The sequence below is a fragment of the Aulonocara sp. 'chitande type north' Nkhata Bay genome, linkage group LG17, assembly GCF_057382095.1.
Source record: "Aulonocara sp. 'chitande type north' Nkhata Bay isolate Kocher_YH1m ecotype deep benthic linkage group LG17, A_spYH_male_GT1.1, whole genome shotgun sequence".
Classification (NCBI taxonomy): Eukaryota; Metazoa; Chordata; class Actinopteri; order Cichliformes; family Cichlidae; genus Aulonocara; species Aulonocara sp. 'chitande type north' Nkhata Bay.
Window position 1 is genome coordinate 30,929,294 of NC_141360.1, and position 22,296 is coordinate 30,951,589.

Sequence of the window (22,296 nt, forward strand, 5' to 3'; positions counted from 1 at the left end):
AGGTCAGGGCTATTCTCTGAATCAGTTGGGACAACAGCAGGACATCATAATTTGAGCCCACTCAGTAATCACACAAATTACACTCCTCTCTACCTGGTTGTGAGCGAGTGACTGAGGTTCTTTTTTCTTTTTTTCTTTTTTTTTTGGATATGTCTGTCAGTGTTTACTAGCTGCCAGGGTACATTTAGACACTTAAGGCAGTGCGTCCACATGTTCCCATGGTGTGTGTTAGTATCTTGTTTGTGTAGGTGTGCGCAGGAGAGCATTCACATTGTTTGTGTGTGTACATGTTTTGAAAGTGTTCCTGCAATCATTGACACACATGGCCTTTTGTACTCTCAGGTGGATTAGTGTGCTGATTAGAACCAGCTCTGCCATTTAGGCAGGTATTATTACCTTATACTTAGTATTCTAGACAGAACCCCAAATCTGGCTCGTTCTGTCTCTCTCTTTTCTCTTCCAGTGGCTCAGTCTCAGCACCCAGGAGAAGTCTTATTTCTGCCTCTTTAGCAGCCCCCAAAATCTCTTTTTAGGCTTTTTATCTGTGAATAAGTTTCTGTTTTAAATCCTTTTCCGTAGCTCTTGACAGTTCCTTTGTCTAAACCGAAAACCACTTGATTCGAGGCCAAGAGGGCGCCGATACAGCATGAGCTTACAAGTTAACTCTTGGCAATTTGGCCATACTCTTTGCTGTGCTTTACATACAAAGTAATGTCTGCCTGAGGGACAGCTAGTGTGGGTCGTTTATGTTGTTTTGCATTTTGATCTCAATCAGAAGTATGAGAAAGCATGCATACACGGAGCAGTTTGCAGTGTAAAAGAAAATAAATGTGATGTGCTTTTAATTGATGTGTGTAACTGTACTGAATGTGAAAAGGGAAGTGCTCTAAATCTACTGCAGTTCATCTAAATGAAGAGAACTTAAATTGGTATCAGACCTTTTGTCAGTGTTGTCATGTCTCATCTTCTTTTAGCTCTACAACACATGACTATTGATCTTTTCAGCACCACAGTTCATTCCTATTGATCTCTTCTGAAATATGATGAATGTCTTCCCTGCTTGGGGATGAAGTTAGAGCAGATGGCACCAAGAGGCTTAAATTTGTCACATTTATGTTTATGCAAGATGATTGAAGGGTTTGGTAAATGTAATGGTGATTGGTTAGCTGTTCACTTAGTCGCTTTTGCACAAATCTGCAGCACGCATACGATTTTTTTTCCTCTGAAGGATTATTTTTGCACGCCATTTGCTAAGGATGATAGGTTATCACAGTTTGAGAGACTTTTATGGCAGTGCTGCATCTTAGAGCATGTGTGTAGATTGTTCAGCTAAACATGAACCCAATAGTTAATGGCAAAAAATGTCAAATCTGTGGAAGGTAATCATTTTGTGAATGACAGTTTTATAATGAAAGTATTCGTGCAAGTATTACTATTTTTGTCCACATGGAGTCCTTCACAGAAAGACATTTATATCGGTTGACATTACCCTCAATCAAGCCTCACACAACACAAGCTATCTGTCACACTTTACAGCCTCTCACAATTTGATTATAAATGTGCATAGCAGCCGCTGAGGGCTGACAAGACAGATCTTCCTGGGTTGTATAAATGGTCTAGTAGCTAGGTTATATGGCTGTGTTTGAGGAGGTAATTTAGGTTGAGTGGTCCTGCTATGGGTTCATTTGCTATGGGTCACCGGGGGATTACGACCACTGGTCTGTTCATTGTTGACAAGCGACCCCGTGGCCTTACAGGATTGCTTTCTGTTATTACAGCACTCTTAACTGTCAGGATAAGCACAAACATACATTCACTGAAGCACTCATATTTTGCGTGTGCAGGAAAAGCGCACCTCAAAATAAAAATGTTTGTCTTTGCAGGCTTCAATACTGCAAATGTGTACTGGTTACTAAATGTTACTGATTGCAAAGTTAGCATTTATGTTGTGGACACTAAAACCAAACGGTGATCTTAAAATGAATCTCCATTAGGGTTTAATTAAGTCTGAGACATGAGGCCAGAGCTGTGTGGACCAGATCTGTAAAGAAAAATTACTCGATTCATATGTTTCCTTTTGCCTAATTACCCTTATCCAATTATTTTAATAAAGTGCTAAGAATCACATTTTAATGTATTCCTCCTGCTCACTGACTTTCTCCTCTGTCTCTGCAGAGTTCTCAGTTCTACAAGGTCACCACGGAGAATTTCCACAAAGCTGCAGACCAAGTGAATGCCAAATTCAGGTAAGTGCAGACACGGACAGTCTAAGGTAGATAAATAACTTAAAACAAAACACAACTAATAATTGTGAAAAGATTCTCTATAAAAAATTTGATATGATAACACTACAAGCAGAGCCTTCTTTTTGCAGTTGTCTAAGGGAATGAAAAGCTAACAGCAAAACAAGGTGTCAGAGAAGTCATTAACAACTGCCTGTCTTTGTCATGTCTTCCTCCCCTAACCCCAACCAATCGCGACAGATGGCACCCCTCCCTAAGCCTAGTTCTGCTGGAGGTTTCTTCTTGTTAAAAGGGAGTTTTTTTTCTTTCCACTGTTGCCAAAGTGCTTGCTCATAGTGGGTAATATGTTTATTGGGGTTTTCTCTTTATTATTGTAGGGTTTTTACCTTACAATATAAAGTACCTAGAGGCAACTGTTGTTGTGATTTAGGTCTATAAAAGTAAAATAAAATTGAATTGAACTAAATTGAACTAAAAGTTATGGGGAACTGTGGAAGTGAAGACAGGAAGGGAAGGAGTGAGAAAACCTGCTGAGTAGAAAGGCAAAGGAAAACTCTCCTGTAACTGCAGAGGGAGCTTTAACTACATGAGTGGTGCTGCGCGTTTTCACTTTTCCCCAAACGAGTCTATATGAGGAACAGTCTGGAAAAATGATCAACATCCTCATCAGAAAACTGTCTGAAATATGCAAAGCAACACCTGGATAAGTCAGATTCAGTTGGATAGATGATAGTTCAGTTTAAGTCACTAGTCTGTTTGAAAATAAAGGAAATGTATTTGTTTCTAAGAAGCTTGAAGTATTTGCACAGGTAAAAGTAAAATAACAGAAAGAAGCAGTGCAGTGCATTCAATTTTAAGGAAAGGTTGTTTTTTTATTATCTCTTTGCTGAAGGTGTTGTGTTTATTTATTTCCATGCAAAATATGTTATTTGCCTAAAATTGCCCACAACTCTTGCACGTAACTATAAATCTCATACCAGCGGAGGGTTTTTTCCCACATTTTAATGATGCCTTTTAATAAATTCTGTTGCTGTATGTGATAGGTATTTATTCGATGGTCTTTGTAGACTTTGTGCTATCAAAACTGATATATTCAGTGACGATTAGAGGTCCACGTGGACCAGTGAATATGCAATTGAATTATTCTACCCATTTCCTAACCCACATCTTTCAATCAGAACAATATTAGCTTGCCCTATTAGCTGAGGCCGATGTAGTTCACTGATACGCCTGATCATGTGCTGGTGATAGTCAGTAGGATTTGATCTCTCAACATTCCAGTGTCCCCATTTATTTCATGTCTTCTTTTACAAAATACTTTGGACTAGCTTAGTTTATTGCACGTCTTTTTATCCTAAATACAATGGAGAGTGCAAACAATACAGAGTGCAAACAAGGAGCATGTGTGTGATCCTTATGCTTAACCTTAATAAGCGATAGAACAGCCACACCTAAAGTGACTGAGGAGGAAATATTAAACATCCAAGCTGTCATGGATGAACAAATTCAGCACGTATATGTAACTCAAGAAGATGCAGAATCCTTCCCGTCCGTGATCCATCTGTCTTCTTAATAACAGGCTATTATCCTCCATAGTAATGTTGTGAAAGTGGATGAGGAGCCTGTAGGAGGTGGGGCAAGAATGGGCCCTGGCTCTAGGCTCACCTCTAGGGAGGCTTGGCTGATTGTGTTAGCTTGTCATTAGCCTGCGCTAACACTGGGATCATTGTCTCCCTCTGAAATGCTGGAAACTGATTAGCCTAGCCCACCAGGGGTTTAGCGCTAGACTCGTGGAAGCTGGAGCTGAGACTTCCCAAATCACATTAAAGAAAAAAAAATACAGTGGAATAACATTAGTGCAAAATGGCAGTGCTAACTGCAAGCGAATGCTGGGCTAATGTGTGGGTAGTCATGTGGCACGGGTCTTTGCACGGAAGACACTGATTGGTGGATTTGATTATAGGAGGTGCATTAGCAGGGTTGTGACTGGATTTCAATAGTGGATAGTCAGAGTGTGTGTGTGTGTGTGTGTGTGTGTGTGTGTGTGTGTGTGTGTGTGTGTGTGTGTGTGTGTTAATGAAATGGCGGGAAGGTCTGGTGTTACAAGACAGGAGCAGGGATGCATTGAGGAGATCGGAGCAGAGGTTTAATTGGATTTAACAGGGAGTGTTTGGCCCATCCTTGTTTATGTGTGTAAGTTCATGCATCACTGTGTATGTTTGTATGGTCTCATATGATGAACAGCTTCTGTGAGCACAATGTGTGTCTTTCCTCAAAGCTTATGACAGACCCTGCAGAGATAAGATGCTATCTGTAGCCTCTATTGAGTAATAAAAGAAAATATTTTTTGTCTCACTGAGGCTTTTGATTTCCTCGGAGCTGAAAATGCCCCCTTGAGATAAAGAAAAAAAAATAGAGCCAGTGCCTTATCCATACTTGGTAGAATTATCATTTGATATGTTAATATGGGATTGTATGAAGTGTGGGAGATGACATCTTTCTTAGAATGTCTTTATTTCCCCACTTTAGCTCATGTCAGTGCCACTGAGTATTAGGTCTTTTATTAGACTGCAATTTATATTAATAGAAGAGACTTGTGAAACCAGATGTTGATGACTGCCAAGGGTTATAACAGCTTAATGCATGTCTTTGGAAGAATTAATTATGACCTTGTCTGGTTGGAGTTTACTTATTGCTTTGTGACACTGGGATTGGAACAAGACAGCTAAATCAGGTTTCAATCGTGGATGGGATTTGAGGGAGGGTGGGTGTTTCAGGCCACAGCTAGCAGCATCTGTCCATATGCAGATTATTTGGGTTTACTTTAATAGGTGGGAAATAATTACTTTGGTTTGAGGCTAGATTGGTAGTACAGGTGATTTCCATTTGTCCATGATCAGATATTCTTGGCAGCAACAAAAAAAGAAAAAAAGATTGAATTCAATTACACTGAGATGAAAATTTCATTCCCGTGTTTCCTTTTTAAATGTGCGCCAGAGTACAGATGTTCCATTCATTGCAGTGGTACACCGTGGTCATTTTCCTTGGCGAGGTTGAAAGAAATAAATTAAAGTGTGAGAGGTAGGCATTCGGGGTAGGGAATGGTGTATGTGCGTGCAAATATGAAGCAGTGTATATCTGTGCTTGTTTTTGTGTATGTGTACGGTACAGCTGTTCCCCGCCGTTCTCCTGCAGAATTCCCGCCAGAGAATTCTCTGAATGATGGAGCTCTCCCAACCGGAACGCTACTGCATCACTCTGACCTCATTACATCCACATACATACAATCACACACGCACATATCTGTATATAGAACGATATGGGTATATCTGCAGTTGGCAAAAAAGGGCTTTGGAATTAAACTAAAGTTTTTACTCGTAAATGTGAACTCATAACAAATATTCTTACATAAAAAGGAAGTTTACTCCCAACTTGGAGTCAGAAGTTCCGGTCAAGGAGCACACTAAAGAGGTGCCACTCCCTATAAATAAAGACAATTAAGACGAGGAGCCTTATTACTGACAAACTCACCTCTTCTTAAAAATGATTGGTTTTAGAATCTGCACAGGATCCTAGAGGAAACCTTATGAAGATGCACACAGCTAGAAAGGCTGCAGAAGCATCTGTGAGTGTTCACCAATCCACAATAGACCAATTTGGAGTGGATGTCACGGTTATGTCACTGCAGTCTCGTAGGCAGCTACAGGAAACATCTGATTGATGATATTGCTGCTAGAGATTCTACGCGTTATTAATTTCGAGAATTAAATTGGTTTCCTCAAAGAAACAGTAACTTGAGTTTTATGTGTGTTTTTTTTTTTTTTTGGTTTTTTTTTTTTGTCAGATTGCATTTGTTAAGAATATTTGTGTCTTATAAAAGGATCAGACCATATCTCCTTTTAATAAATCAGATCAGACATCCTGGTAATTCCAAAGGGTATGCCAGCTTTTCTTTTTTCCTTTTTTTTTTTTTTTACAGTTGTATTTTCTGTCAGACTTTGTCACATTATTTTGCACATTAGAGCAGAGCAATACTCATGCACTTCTACATCACTTAAGATTTTTTTTTCCCCCAAACATGAAAAATATTGTCTGAGGCGAGTATGATCAAATACAGCTAAAACAGCAAATTGGCCCCTGCAGTGTCTGAAATCATACATGAATCATAAGCTGCAGGGGATCAACACCTCTTCTGAATGAATGCAAAAGTGCATAACACACAACAAGACAAATAATGTAATCACACAGCATTATGGAGACAAACATGTACGCGTAGGATCGAAGCTTTTATTCGCTTTCTCCTTGACACTGACTCCAGATAAGAGTTCCCAGTTGCCTGTAAAAAAGGAGGCTATCTTTCTGTGCTTCTGATTTATATGCTGCCACATTCGCCACCAGTTGTTTATCAAAGACCGATGCATTATCTGACTGTCCAGCTCTGAATGTGTGACCTTTACTGTGCTACATGTATGTGAGGGTTTCTGTATGTGAGGATTAATGCGTCTGAAACTGCTCACATTACATACGCGTGCATGGGGGACATCTGACCGGTAGTGGGTGAGCACGTGCGTGCTCTGTGTTTGTTGGCTAAAGCAATCCAGCGGAGGCTTTAGTTTGAAATGTAAGATGACAGGCATTGAGAAAAATGTTAGATGTGTGATGAAAGAACGATGGCGTGGCCCTAAGCCTCCTGTCAGAGCTAACCTTTGGCGGGGCTTTGAACTGCTTTCTTGAAGATGGTCACTCTGTGTTTGTCCAGGGTCCCTGCGGAATTGAGATGGGACCGGGGTATCTCCGAATGGTGAATAGTTGATCTGACATAGCTGTGTGTACTATAAGGAACTGAGACCGCTGTTACTAATCTTCTCCATCCCCTGCCTGAAATCTCTCTCCAAGTTTTGGGTCTTGATGGTGGCATTTGTCAAAGATCAGAGAATGAAATATATTTCCACACATTTTTTTTTTTTTTTTGGTTCATAACTGAACGTATGCGTGTCTATGCCTGGGATGTTTGTTTTTCCCATATAATTGTATTCTTCCACTTCACTGTCACTCCTCTCTTCCCTAAGGCTACACGCTCGCTCCCTTTGTCTTTTGTTTATTTTTTTAGTTCTTTTGAATAAACCTTCTTTTTCTTTTCTTTTTAAATTTAATCCAGTTGACAATAACAGCAACTGCTGTCCTCACTTCGTCTTTCCACACACGCAAAAAGGTGGAATGAGGAGGAGTGAAGTAAAACTTGTTGAATACAAATGACTCGCTGTTTTCCTGCACAACACCGGTGTACTGTACTGCCTCGGTCAAGAAGACCAGATATGACAGCCCATCTTCTCCTCCGGGTAATGAGTGGGAACGTCGAACCCACTTATCCCTCTTTCAGCAACGTATTACAAATGAGGACTGTTTCTCATCAGTGAAAAACGGTCCTCATTTAATTTGTGTTTTGCCTAGATTTAAAAATTATATGATTTTCTCTTGTAACAGTAGTTGCGGACACAAAACCGAGAAGTTCCATGCAACCTAATGCAATCCAATAAAACAGTCCTGCAACAAGCCATTGCAGGACTATTGCGTTGTGCCTTTTCTTTATCTAACCAAACAGAAGAAATCCAGGGGGTTCCCTAAAAATTCACCCTGCTGCTTCAAAATGTAAATAAGGCGCAGAGCCAGGTAGAGGCTTTCCATTTTCTCTGCAGTTCTTTTTTTTTTGTTTAAGGAAATAATACTGATGTCCCAGAATTAATTAAGCAATAATTTATGGATATTTAATTGTGCCAAGCAGCACATTTAATTACTGAAAATGACAGGAATTAATTTAGCTGACAAATAATTTCAAAGTGCTTTGGCTGTAGTCATAGATGTGGTTTTTTTTTTTTCTCCTGTAAAGTAGTCTGTGAGGTAAGGGAGTTTTGACCCCTCTGTCAGGTAAGGGTGAACCACCATTCTGTAGCTAGGCAACCCGGGCGCAAGGACAAGATGGTGGTCAGCTGAGTAGACAGATGTCAATAACTGCTTTAAAAGCTCTTCTTTGGGCCTTAAGAGCTTCGCTTTGCTAGCTGTACAGAGCACATGCAATTTAAAAGACCTGTGTGGGCGCAGGAATGGAGAGACGATGCACATACACACTTTTTAGTAGCTTATTTAGTGACTGTGCTGTACTGAAAGTGGTTGGCAAACCCACTCAATACTTTCATTGCCTTTCAGTGTATTTTCATGTATTTTAAGACATATAGACTTTAATGAAGGAAAAGAAATGAACTGATGTACAGCATTTATATTATGTAATTTATTTTATTTAATCTTGTTTCTTTTTAACATTTTAATATATGTATGTGTGTGTGACACGCATTTTTCTGCTAGTCTCCTTCTAAAAGTGTGTCTTAAGAAGGTCAGAAAGGTTACACATGCCCTGTCTTCTTTCTCTGACCCACTCATCCTTCTCTGCCTCCCACTTAATGTAGGAACAGTGTTTTCTGTCTTCATTTAAATCTGTTTTACTTTCACCCTCTTCGTTATCGTCTGCCTCCCTCACTCTCCAGTCTGTTATCCCTCACAGTTTTCTTGAATCTGCCTCAGTCTGTGTCCTTTCCTCTCTCTACTCATTCAATCTCTCATCCATGCTGATGGATTTCACTGCAGGGGGTCACTCAGGTCCGCTTTTAAAAAGCAGCAAGAGTGAAATGCGTGTCATTTTTCTCCTTAACTGGATCATTTGTATTTATTTACTCCTCTTATTACTGACGCCTGCCTTAACTAGAGAGAACATGAGGGCTTTTTAAGGGGGAACCGGCGTCCACCCTTTAACCCTATTAACCCCTGAGCGGATCCAAATGATGATAAATAGACAATGTGGTGATTGGGATTTCAGTCTGGTGGCAGCTGAGAGTAATCCATACTGTCGATGTTTATAACAAAAAAAAATGGGTTAGACACGACGTAAGATGATTTCTGGCAACATGTAAAACTTAACGAAATTAGGCCATCAAAGACTTCTTCCTATTTATGGTCAAGGACTTTTTAATGATAACAGATTGTGTTTCAGGAGTTAAATGGAGGAAAAAAATCCTTTACACTTGAAGGATATGGATTCCTCAGAATCAACAGTAGCAACTTGTTTGCAAAAGTGTTTTTTAGTCATTAACATTATTATTATTATTATTGAAACTCGACTAAATGTCTTTCAGCATTACTGTATGTCTTTGTGGAAAAAGTCTCAGGTAATCATCAGTCCCAAAGCGTCAGAACTGTAATTTGTAGAAAATGGGAGACTCAACAAAGGTCTTCAGTCACACTTGAACTGTGGCTGTTACAGTTCACGGTATTTTAACCCCCAAATCAGTGGAGTGCGCTGAGTTGTTATCTTTTTTTTAAAAATACACATTTATTGTTCATAAACTAACCGATTTTAAACAGATATTGCCAGTTTCACAGTGTTTTTTTTTTATTCAGGCTAAGATGTTGGAAGCTACTGTTTGATAATAAAGAGCAGTGATTCAAAGCCAGAGGTACAAATATCCTAAGGGGTGAGTGAAAAGATTATCACAACGAATCTAAAAATTGACAGTTTAATTAGAAAAAAAAGTTGGCGCGAACAGGTTTGGGCTGAAAAGTTAATGAAAAGCAGTAGTTGATAAGTAAGACATGAATGATAAAAAAGTAGAGCCTGACAGATATAGGATTTTTAAGTCTGATAATGATGATAAAAAAAAAATTTGATATATCAACCGATAGGTTGACACACATGAAATGTAAATGGATTTCCCTAACATTTGTTATATGTGGTTGTTTATTTATTCATTTATGCTGTCAAGCGGAGGGTAAGTGTTGCGTTCCAACCATGTGTTTTGAACGGGGAAGAGTGCCCCCTGGTGGAAAATACTGCAACATCAACACTCATAACATGGTTGAAGGGTGTTTTTCCCCATTTCTTCTTTGCTTTTTTTTTTTTTTTTTTTTAAAGAAATTGCAACAGCTGCGGTAAATGCTGATACCAATGTATCGGCAAATAGCTAATATTGGCCAACATGTCAGTCAGGCTCCATAAAAAATGAATAAATAAAACATAACATCAAAATAAAACGTATTGCTTACAGTGGTGAATTATTAGCTCATTCCAAGCTGACCAAGCAGTTTAATTTGATGAAGTATTATAAGAGTATCCGTGTTTGTATAATTGAGTATTGAATAATTTGAACACAAGAGGTTATGCTGATGACTTGAGTCCACGTGACATCTTTGGGGGAGGGGGGGTGTGCCACTTGACAAACCTCTTCTGTACTCTGAGAAAGAGATTCTGCAATTACTTTTTTCTGCCACTGACTGATTAGTACAAGTGTGCTTCACTACTTTCTGTTCCTTTCTGCCCGGTTTCAGCTATTATCATTACTCAGCTAGTGGTGCATTGCCTTTTGTCCACTGTCAGTCTAAATTTAGCATGTTATAGGGAGAAAGTAGTGCTCTTATTGCTGTTAAAGAGAAAACTTCCACAGCAGTCTTCTCTTGTGATTTCGTGCAAGCAGTATTTTCTATTCGCAAACGACCACTGCTATCAACAGGAGTTAAAAGGGATCTCTTTCAGCCCTGCCTTCACCGTCCATCTGCATCCACGCATATCCCTTTGAGCTGCTTTTCTAGTTTTTCTTCAAACTTGTAATGTTTCTGAAATTATGACAGATGACTGTACCTGTTTGCACATGTATCACACACCTTGTTCGGCTATTGAAGCATGCTGCGTTGGTAACTGAGATCTATGAATGTCATTTTGTTGCATGGCTCTGCGACGTTACAACAGATGGTAGTCATGGTCAATATATGTTAGTTTGAAAAATGGACCGATTCTGTTCCTCGTACTCTCTATTGGCTTTACACATGCATATTGTATGAAAATCCAGACATCGATCTCCATACATCCCCCAGCTTCCAGTCAATATGTTCTTTGCAGAATGTAGACTCAGTCGTAAATCCATCAGAATATGCCCCCTCCATGCAAATGTGCTGACTTGGGTAGTGCGAGGCGTGAAAGAGGGGATTATAATAAAATGATACACACCTTAAAGAGGGAGACGGACAGTGAGAGTGGGCATGTGATGTGTTCTGCTTTGTTACATGTTAAGTGGAACACATCGAGTCTCTCATATTATTTCAGCATTTCAGTATTTTTTCTTCTCTCCTAAGGTGTTACTTTACATATGTGTATGAGGAGATGGCTCTTCTTTCCTTGAACTACCATTATTTCTCTGTAAATACTATTTGCGTTTTGTTTCTGTCCAGTGTCACACAGCTAGGAAATTGTAATATAACAACCCAAGCTGGCTTCATTCTTTGTTTCACTCTTGCTTCTATCACTGGATCAAGGCAATAGGGACTTGGATTATGTGTGTGTGTGTGTATGTATGTTGGGGGCAGGGCTGAATAAGGAGTTGTTATAGAGACCTTTAGTGCTACTGATGCCTTGAGTCAAGACCCCTATATGATTGTTTAGATTTACTGTCTCTGGAGCACAGGAGTGCAGACTTACAATCACAAACAGAGTGCAAATAATAGCCATCTGCATTTGGCTACATATCCCATAGAGACCTGGAGACTGAGGAGGAGAATAAAGGAGAGAGTCATAAAAGGAAGATATAGATGAAGATATAGTGAAAACAGAAGAACGAGGGAGAGTAAAAGACTTTGGGACATTTATTGGCAGTCTAGTTTTGTATCTGTTGATATTTAAGCATGCATTAAGCATAGTTATTCATGGTGAGAGATGACCAAATGGTAGTACACTAGGTTAACTATGAAGGCTAATAAACCTTGATCAGTGGATACCAAATGGTACATGTCCCTGTATACCCTGAGAGTTTATGTTACTATAGGGTATTTTTGCTAAACACGCGCTAAAAAATTATGAGTTAATTTACGGTGTCATTTCTTCTCCATACAAATTATATTACCTAAAAAAAAAAAACCTTTAAAAAAAACTTACCAATGAAATTGCTGTCTGTTTGGCCAGTTGTCTGATTGATAGCAAAGGTATTAATAGAATTTATGAAAAATAAATAATAATAATGGATTGCATTTATATAGCGCTTTTGGAAACCCTCAAAGCGCTTTTACAATTCCACTATTCATTCACTCTCACATTCACACACTGGTGGAGGCAAGCTACAGTTGTAGCCACAGCTGACCTGGGGCAGACTGACAGAAGCGAGGCTTCCATATCGCGCCATCGGCCCCTCTGACCATCACCAGTAGGCGGCAGGTGAAGTGTCTTGCCCAAGGACACAACGACCAAAACTGTCCGAGCCGGGGCTCGAACCGGCAACCTTCTGATTACAAGACGAACTGCTAACTCTTGAGCCACAATCGCCCTCACCACAACTAAACATAAGCGCAGACAATCCCCCATCTAAAGAGAAAAAACTGCCAGTACACAACATTGCAAGTTACCGGTCTTTTGGTTTCAGATGGACTAGGAAGCATCAACAGCTCTCAAACTGAGTGAGTCAGTATGAAGAAGCTGGCTTATGCTAACACTGTGCTGAGCTAAAGATGCTCTAAGGATGAAACTGAACATCCAATCTGAGGGAAACTTGGTTGACCTTAAAAAGGCACTGGATCTTAAGTAGCAGCAGGTATTTTGGTTTGAAAAGTTTGAAAACCAGATAGGCTCACAAGATTAATCTAGAGGGTATGTGTGCCTGAACATTACTGTTGGCTGCCCCTCCCCAGGATCTAGACACACATAGAAATCAAACATTCAGATCCTTGCTTTCTATCTCTTTGCTTCAATTGCTTTTCGTTGGCTGCTTTTCTTCTGATGTGTATCTGGCTGCAGCTACATGTGGCACTGACATAGAAAAGTTGCTATCAGCACTATGCACTTGTTGCTGAAAATTTGTTCCAGCTATATGAAAGAAACAATAAATATATGTGATAAAATGTCTCACGTAGAGTAAAGTTAATACAGATGGATCTTTTCTAAAGGATAATAACCAAAGCAGAAATTGCTTTTTTAATATACCTTAAACAAGAAAGAAAAGTTTTGATACTCGATCAGACAGTGAGCTTTAACATTTTTTGCCCATTAGGTTTGAAACTTTAGCACCAACATTTTCTCTAAGTTTTGCTTTTCTTCTGTGAAATTCTTTTCATGTTTCACAAATATAAGGAGTCAGAGGTAGAAATAAGAAAAGTTGGGAAATTACTGGCCAAAATAACCAACACCGAGTCCTCTGAAGTGATCAAAATGATTCACAGCATGTTAACCAAAACAGAAATGATACATTCAGAGCAAACCAGCAATGAAAAAAATACCCACATGCCTCTGGCCTTCAGCCCTTTTTTCATTTCCATTCTACCATTTTAAAACAATTAAAAAATGGTTTGCTTTGGGTATTTGATACAGTGTCCTTGTTTACAAATGCCTTGCTCCTCAGGTTACACGGGAACTGAATGATTCATAGTTGTTTTTCGCTATTTTTTTTTAATAATACCCTGAGATTTCCACAGTGGAGGAATTTACTTCACAGCATTTGACTCCTGATACTTTGAACTATCTGCTCATGACTTCAACATGCCGAACCTAATGTTTGGCTTGATTTGTAGGGTATTTGATGCGGTTATTTAGTGAGGGATTTTGTTGCCAGTTGTATTTAAATACAAGCTGCAAATCAGCTCGCCTGTGACTGTGTATGAAAACTTGTGTATTTCCATAACAAGGCAGAAAATAACTTGATAATGTGAGGACATTAACTGAGAAATAGAAGGCTTCTGTTTTCTGTTAGGTTCTCAAAATCTTATAGTGAGAGAGAGAGTAGTTCTACACGACTACTGTGAAAAATACAGGAATTACTTGGGGTCTTGATTTTATACAATTTTAAAACCTATATTCATTTTTTCCTCATAAACACAAACCAAAAAATTATAAAGCCCTTTTCTTCAAATTCATTAGAATGAACCCCCCACACAATATAAGCATTCACACACTTTACTCAGTATTTAAGCACCTTTGATAGTGATCACAGCTTTGAGTCTACCTGGAAATGATACAAAAAGCGTTGCATGCCTGGATTTGGAGATAATCTTCCATTCTTCTCTGCACATCCTCTCAAGCTTTGCGATGCTGGATGTAGACTGTGGATGGACAGCCAAGTTCGGTGCTCTCCGGGGATATTGAATGGGTTCAAGTCAGGGATCTAATTGGGCCAAGTGGATTTGTGCACAGGGTCATTGTCCTGTTAGAAGGTGAACCTTTGACCCAGTCTGAGGTCCTAGGCACTCCTAAGCTGATTCTTATTAGGTTTATTTTTATACTTTCCCTTCTTCAGCTTTTCTTCAAGCCTGATCGGTCTCTAATTCTGAAAAACACCCCCACACCATGACACAAGTGCATTTATGGTTTGATTTGGGATTGTATCATTTAGGTGATTAGCAGTGCCGCTTTTCCACCAGATTTGACACTTTGATTTGAGACTACCAGTTCTCTTGCTGTTTAATCAAATCATGACTCTGAGATTTTTTTTAGGCGCTTTTCCTACAATCCAGCAGGCCTACATCTGTCTTTCATTGAGCAGAGGCTTCTGACTTGCTACTCTGCCATAAAGCCCAGATTGGCGAAGTTCTCCAGTGATGGTTATGCTCTTGGAAGTTCCTTGTAGAGTCCCATCTTCCCAGCTAATCACTGGAGTTCAGCCAGAGTGACACTTCTTGATAGGTTCTTAATGATCTCTCTTAAGAAGGACCTAACTCAAGACATTCCTTTGAGGGATTAAGGAGTAGGACTGCTCTTGGGAACCTTTTCTAGGATCTGTTTTTTTAGGCAAATCTGTCTTTGAGAGCTGCAGGCATTTCCTTCAATCCTGTAGCTTAGATCACACCTTTCAATTATAACCACTTTCTACAAGATGTAGAAATATCTTGAAGATGATCACAGAAAATGGGAGGAACCTAAGCTATAGTTCAAGTCTCATAATAAATAGTCTGAGTGCTTTCAAAGTGATATTTTATCTTATCAGTTTTGGTTAAATTTCCTCATTAAGAATACTGAATGCATATTTATGAGGGGGAAAATGAATTTAATGGTTATTAGTGTAAGACTGACCCCGTATGAAAAATACAAAGTGGTCTGAATATTTTCTTGTTGCACTCTTTCATACATGGGTCTCACACATACAAAGAAAGAGTGGCCTTATAATGGTTCTGGCTGTTTTTGCATCTGCTCACCTTGCTGCATAGCACTACAGCAGTTATATATTACCAAATGACATGAGGGCATTTAATGTAAAATTGAGGAGGGAGGAACGGCTTTAGTGTCCCCTTATAGGCTCTGTGTGGTTAGCAGCAGGAACTTAATGTTAATCTTAATGATAGATGATAGAGGATGCAGCGTGCCGCCACAGAGTGTGTGTGACAGTGTTATTGTCTCTATGATTAACTCAACCACTGTCTCAGTCCCTTCCTCTCAGAGAGAATCAGAGAGCAAGCAAAATACACGTACCACTGTTTAGTTTCTCATCAAGCTCTTCTGCTATATCCTCCCTCCTTTCCTCTGCTGTCCTTTCTCTCTCTCTCTCAGAGGCCATTACTGGTGATAAACACTGTGGTTTGTATCAGCAGGATGCACCTGGCATTAAAGCGAATGCTTAAGAAAGTAATTAGTGGGTGTATGTGGCTGCTCTAGTCCCTGTAGATGCCCATAGGCGGTGTAATAAATGAGCACCAGGATCCATAGGAATAGGATGGCAGCGATTTCTGCTAGCATTGCTGTCATCGTTCAATACCCTGACACAGAGCAATGGCCTTGTCATGCCTGCTAGCAAATGACTGAATTTCTCCCTGATGGATCCACAAATGCAGAAGCTTCTCTACACCCGACGGTTTAATGTTCCAGTCTGCACTGAAAGTAGTAAATGTCATGTATCTTTGAGTGTATGGGCCTATAGTATGCTTGTATAAAGCAAAATGTAAAAAGTTCTTCTACCTTTTGGGAAAGATCAGTGCCACCTATGTGACTACATTCTTGATATATTAAGTATAACTAGCAGAAAGTGATGTTGGCTCTCAAAGGCTGAAAATGGGTTGAGCCACACCATGAAAAGCCACGGTCAGTCAAGATGCTCTGTCTCTCAGTGAGTTATTTCCAATTACTTCTTTAAACTGTTTATCTTAGCAAGTAGGCACAGTACTGGACAATAAATAAAGTGTATTGATTATTCACACTCACGTTGACATTGTTGAATGTGTGGAGACCACTTCTCATCTCGTCACAAATTGTCATTGACCTGAACTGACAAGGACTAAAGATTTTCTTGGCACTCCTAATGAATATGACCATGCGGAGGTGCACATATGTAGACATCGGTACTTCAACAGCATTCCTGCTGCATTGAACGCTGGGTAATGACCCATGCGTCCAATCCTCTGCTCTGTATCCAACAGTAGGGAAATTTCTCTCTCTAGGGGGCAAATCGTACATCTGATTCTGACTACAGGGGCTTGGATTCACCCCTCCCAATATTCCTCTGAGATCTCCAGAGTTGCTGACGGGCAAAATCTCTTTGTATTTCACACCCATGCAAGGCATGTTTAGTGAGGCAGATGGAGTGTCCTGGGCACTGATGTGAGCAAAACGATGACACCACCATTAGCATAATAGCCCTAGCTTGTGCTTGTGTCGTCATTATGGATTTTTACGAGGTGTGCGAAGAGACAGACAAAAGCAGTTAACACTGGGCAAGGCACCAGCACTGATAGGATGTCCCACTGCTTAGATTGGCTGAATGCTCCGACTCTTGCATACATCTGTCGAAAAAAGTCCCATTTAAATGCACTGAAGTTAGGTGTAGCATCAATCACAACAAGGTAAGACGGCAGCACTAAAACTCTCATAGACCTCAAGGACAAATTTGTACTTGCTAATTTGAAATGATGTGTAGCTTACAAGTGACAACAAACTCTTTGTGGATACCAAAAGATAGAATTTTCCATTGGAAGCAGTTAGCTTCCCAATTTTTTTAAGGATTAACTCATTATGAATCCATAGATAGATCCAGCAGATTCATAAAATATGGCAGAGTCATCAATAGATTCCTCTGTGGACCTTTTATTTTGTCTTATTATTAAAAAACACAATGGTGAGAAGTGAGACTAATTTTGCCCTGGTTTGCTGTGTGGCAGGCCGGTAGTGGACCTAAACACAAAACCCGGAAAACAGCGTTATTGCTGGCAGTAAAGAAAATAAACATAGTTTTAAACCTACCCCAGAACAAGGCCTGGAAAACTATATAATAAAACTAATCAATAAAGGAACATAGAAAAGAGTGGGATGACACAACAAAGGGCAAAGAGAGACCTGAAAAGTAAAGGCAATAAATACACAAGGTAATGAGGCTAGAGGAAAATAGGTAGGAAACACAGCAGGAACAAATCAGAGATAATGGGACAGGGGAAGATGAGGCACATGAAACAAGCGATTATCAAAATAAAACAGGAAGTAACTAACAAGGAAACACCTACCAGAGACTAAAACTAAAACTCCAGGACTCAAAATATACAAAACTACAAAACCTGAGTGCAAGAACTAAAATTAGGCTTAACGACATACTAAGAAAAGAAGAGACTCAAAACTGAGATTATAAACAAAGCAGAGAATAATTAATTAATAATAAACCAAAATTAGAGTCCAATGACAAACTCTGGGTCAGAGACCCACACCACAACCAATATACCACATGTAATTGCTCATGAATGTTTAAATTAACCTGAAGCTCACTGACTTGTGGAGTCTCTCCAGACAGTAACAGATCCCCCCATTCAGGGGATTAAACTGTCACTCGATTGCCCGATTTAAAAAAACAAACCAAAAAAACCCTCTGGCCTCTCTGTTGGTACTTATGTTATACAAATTGTTGTACACATTGGCATGGTCTTCACACCATGCTCTGAGGGCTGAACTGCACTTTGACCTTTTCTCCCAGCAGATACAGTAATTTTGATTCTTGCTTCAGGTGTTTTGGACTGGAACAATGGTAATAATAGAAAAGGCAAGGGTTTATTCGGCACTGCAGATTGTAGTATAGCTCAGTGTGCTCTAATAACAGTATGAACTCTCTGGAGGTAAAAAGTCTGTTTCCTCACTCGTAATATATATTTAATACTCTTCTTTTGTTCTGAAGTTTTCTATGTCGCGTCACACAGTTCGTGAACTCCTCTGGATTGCCCGTGTTAATGCTTTATATATTTATTCATTTTTTTCTTTTCACCTTTATCTTTTTCAACTGTTCTTGCGAGTTGATCCTTTCCTATAACTCTCATCACTTGGACTGTTCCTTCCTCCCATCCTGTCTAACACCGTATTTTCCCCTATTTACACACTATTCTGTTCCCCTTTTCTCCCCTGCAGGAGGTATGAGGCGTATCCGGTGTGTGCAGACCTGCAGGAACAAATCCTCACATGCTACAAAGAGAATGTGGGGAAAACCCTTCACTGCTCCAACATAGCAGCCCGTTATCTGCAGTGTGTCAACGATGCCAAACAGGTGGGTATTTGTCCTAGCTGTTTTCATTCAAACATGACTTGTTATACTTGTTAATTCTGAATTTACTTATGAAATTAATTAGGCCACTCATGTTATACAATTGTAATTAGGGGAAAAAAGCTGTACGCTTCAACCTTTATGTACTCAGTAGGGTTGAATACTAATTATTGTTATTGTAAGTATTTTAATTGCAACTGTGTTTATTTCATGCTTGATTTTAAAAAAAAGAAGACATTTCTTTGTTTGCAGCTGGATTGTTGTATAAAACATATACTTGAATGCCGACAAACCTTCCACAATAACTTTTCTTTTTCTTTGAAAAGAATGACAAGTTTGTGCATGCACCCTCACGGGCAGATAATAAGTAAGTTGTTGAGCTTCCTAGCCTGATAGCGTAGAGGAAGTGGAAGCTTTGTGTGGATTACAAATGAGCCTACAGCTTACGTCATTTAGCTCGTAGATGTGTATAGTAGCTACACCCCAGTGGTCATTCCCTTTTTCTAAATTAAATCATATGATGAAACACACTGGCATCCATTTACATATGCTGGCTCCTTGCTTTTAGACAGTAGAATATGATTTCCACCAGGCTACTGGCGCCTGAATAAAGCTCAGTCCAGATAGCCAGTTTAAACCTCACGGCCTATTTCCATAATACCTGCTGACACAGGCATTCCCCCCAACTGTGTATGTGTGCGTTTTAATGCAATAAGACCAAGGGAGTAGCTTCTGCTTAGTTGAATACCCTTGTCCTCTCCGTGCTCTCTTTTCTTTCATTGAGAAGTGTAAATGTTTTTTTGCCCTCTGTCTTGTGCAGTCAAACTCTGTATGCTAATAGTAATGTCACTCAGGTTGGTATTAACTTGATTCCCCGCTCTCACTTTGCAATATGTAACATCCATTGCCCCCCAAAAAAGACTCAATTTGCATTCATAGAGCTTTTCTATTAGATTTTTTTGCAATTGCATTGTTTTCCCAGAAATGGGGAAAAGTGAGTTTTGTGTCTCTCGCTCACTCTCGTGGGTATTAATATTAGATCTAAAAGTCAGATGCAGGCAGATTTTTAAGCTATATGTCATGTAAATTGACGAATGTTTTATTCATCGCACAAACATGGATGCGTACGTGTGTTTAAGTCGAGGCTACATGTAGCCTCGTCAAGATTCAGCGAGGGTATGCTCACATTGCGAATGCTGTTATGATCTTGTAAATTGTTTGCAAGCGAACACGATATGGTAATCCGCTTGTGTTTATCACCTTGCAGCAATCACAGCGCACTCCTGTTCGTCTTTGCTTATCGGGCTAAGACTTACTTTTAAAGTCATTAGGTGCAAAAGAAACAGTTCTGTGATAAGGCTTTAAAGGAAATAATATGCGGAATTACACAGCCAACAAAATCGAGGGGAGGGAGGAACGAAGTGGGATTGATATGAGCTGATGCAGCTTCATGATTAGGATGTTTACACAGCTTTATCAGAACCGAGCAGGAAGCTCTTCTACAAACAAATGTCAAAGGACATGACTTTGACCTCTGGAGGTCACAAGATCCAAGCGTGCCCTCTAACAGACGTCTCTCATCCTCTTGCCCTCTCTGCGTCAAAGACACTCGATAGCATAGCTCAGACGGTTTTCACATGACAAAATCCCTCTCCCCTTCCTCGTCCTTTCCCTTCAGATCCGAAATTCCACCTTAAACTGCAGCGCCATGGGTGTAGATAGTGATGTAGCAGATGCCATCTTAGCAAGGATAAAAACAAAATCTGTCAAATTTTAGTTTTTGCAATATTGACCCCTCGTCTGGAGCCAGCCGAGACGGAGGCGTTGTCAGCTGCCCAGCCTTTGTCACTGATAATTAGCATTCTTATCGCCACAGTCAGTGATAACATTTAGACCCACTTTCGTTGTCTTTTGTGCCCTCTGCGCCCCGCCACCATCTCTCCTCCACTTCCTCCATCCACTATCCCTTCATCCCTAGTCACATTTCTAATGCATTCAGCACTTAACAGGTCTGATAGCAACCAGTGAGAAAGAGGCAGTCGAAGGACAGATAAAGTCTCCTTCCTTCTCCCTCTCTCTATGAACAGGAGTTTATCATCGAGTCCGATCTCTCCATCCGCTGCCTTCCTTCTCATTCCATATTCTCGCTGCATGACTGCCTTTTGCTCCCTATCTTTTCGTTCTGCACTTCATTTTTTAGACTGACCCTTCCATCTCCTTTTTGCTCTCAATGGGTAAGCTCAGCTGCTGTTTGTGGTTTCCAAATGTGCTGTGTTTTCTTATCCTTATATTAAAGGGAATGAAATGAAAAGTGGCTTCCTTATTATACAAAACATTTCAGTCAAATGCTCTTAAGTACTCTTATAATTTAATTTGTCAACACTTCGCTGTTACCTCTTGACATAGCACATGTTTTTGCTCCTAATTTAAAAGATTCTTAAGAATAAAGGCTAATGCCTGCCCCGCTGTCTCATTGTTTGTAATTCCAGTGCTAAAATGTAGTGGACGAGCAGGGATCTGTGGCAGAATTCACGTTTTGACCTCCCTCACATGCGCACTTTAATTTCACCATATACCTCAAATGTGTGCAGAAAGCATGCATCAATTGATGTGTGATGAAAGGGAAAGGGATCTCCATCTACACTTTAGAGTCCAAACAGCCTGCCGTGTCTAAGCGTGACTGTCAGGTTGTGACCAACATTCACAGCGTTGTGTTGAATTTGAATTCATCCCCCAGGGTGAGACTATCGACACTGAGTTTTACTGTAACACTCTGGGGCATCTGAGGGAGAACATTTGGTGCAAATAACTGAACTGTGACCATGTCATTATGCACTGAAAACGCAGGAGCTTTTTGGCAACACCAACACAGTCATCACACCCTATTCGCCAAACTTGCCAGATTTGGCTCCTGCGAGCTTGTCCCTCTTTCCCAAAATCAAGCTGAAGTGGTTCCAGTGGATGAGGGCCAGTACGCATAACAAATGTGCATGTGCAGCTCATCAGAATCGGACTTCCTAAAGAGTAATCTAAAAATAAGAGCGGCGTAGAGTTGCAAAAGGATGACGTTGATGGGGCTGGCGACAGATTTAAATCAGATGATTGGGATTTCTGTGACTGTTAACACAGCAGGAAGCACTTGTTGTGAGTCAATGAATGTAACTGAGGCTGAATAAATAGTACAGAATAAATAGCACTGAATGTATCTGATTTTAATTTATGTAGATCTATTCTTTCATGGTTGATAAATAATCAATTGAAAGCTACACTGTATAGTGTTCCTGTATAAAAGTATCCTTTTCACTCTCTGTTTAAACATCACTTACACCTAGAAACAAAGTAATGTAAGGCGTTACTGTAATAAATGTATTAATTACATCTCTCTTCACTTATCCCAAAACTGTAATGGCAGATAGCTTCCTCCCTGAGTCTGGTTCTGCCAGAAGTTTCTTCCTGTTAAAAGGAAGTCCTTGCTCATAGGGGGGATCGTCTGATTGTTTGGGTCTTGTCTTTATTATTGTAGGGTCTTTACC

General features: G+C 39.8%; 1 protein-coding gene across 4 annotated transcripts in view; it reads left to right on the forward strand.

Moving 5' to 3' along the window:
* chchd3a (coiled-coil-helix-coiled-coil-helix domain containing 3a) overlaps window positions 1-22,296 on the forward strand; it is an 82,608-nt gene that overhangs the window by 58,295 nt on the left and 2,017 nt on the right. For 2 of the 4 annotated variants that reach the window (XM_086269068.1, XM_086269069.1), the window contains 3 exons: window positions 2,176-2,246; window positions 18,631-18,766; window positions 19,090-19,130. In XM_086269068.1, the coding sequence (XP_086125194.1) occupies window positions 2,176-2,246; window positions 18,631-18,766; window positions 19,090-19,130 (248 nt within the window). The remainder of the gene's footprint in view (window positions 1-2,175; window positions 2,247-18,630; window positions 18,767-19,089; window positions 19,131-22,296) is intronic. The other 2 variants (XM_086269070.1, XM_086269071.1) reach the window with 1 other exon arrangement.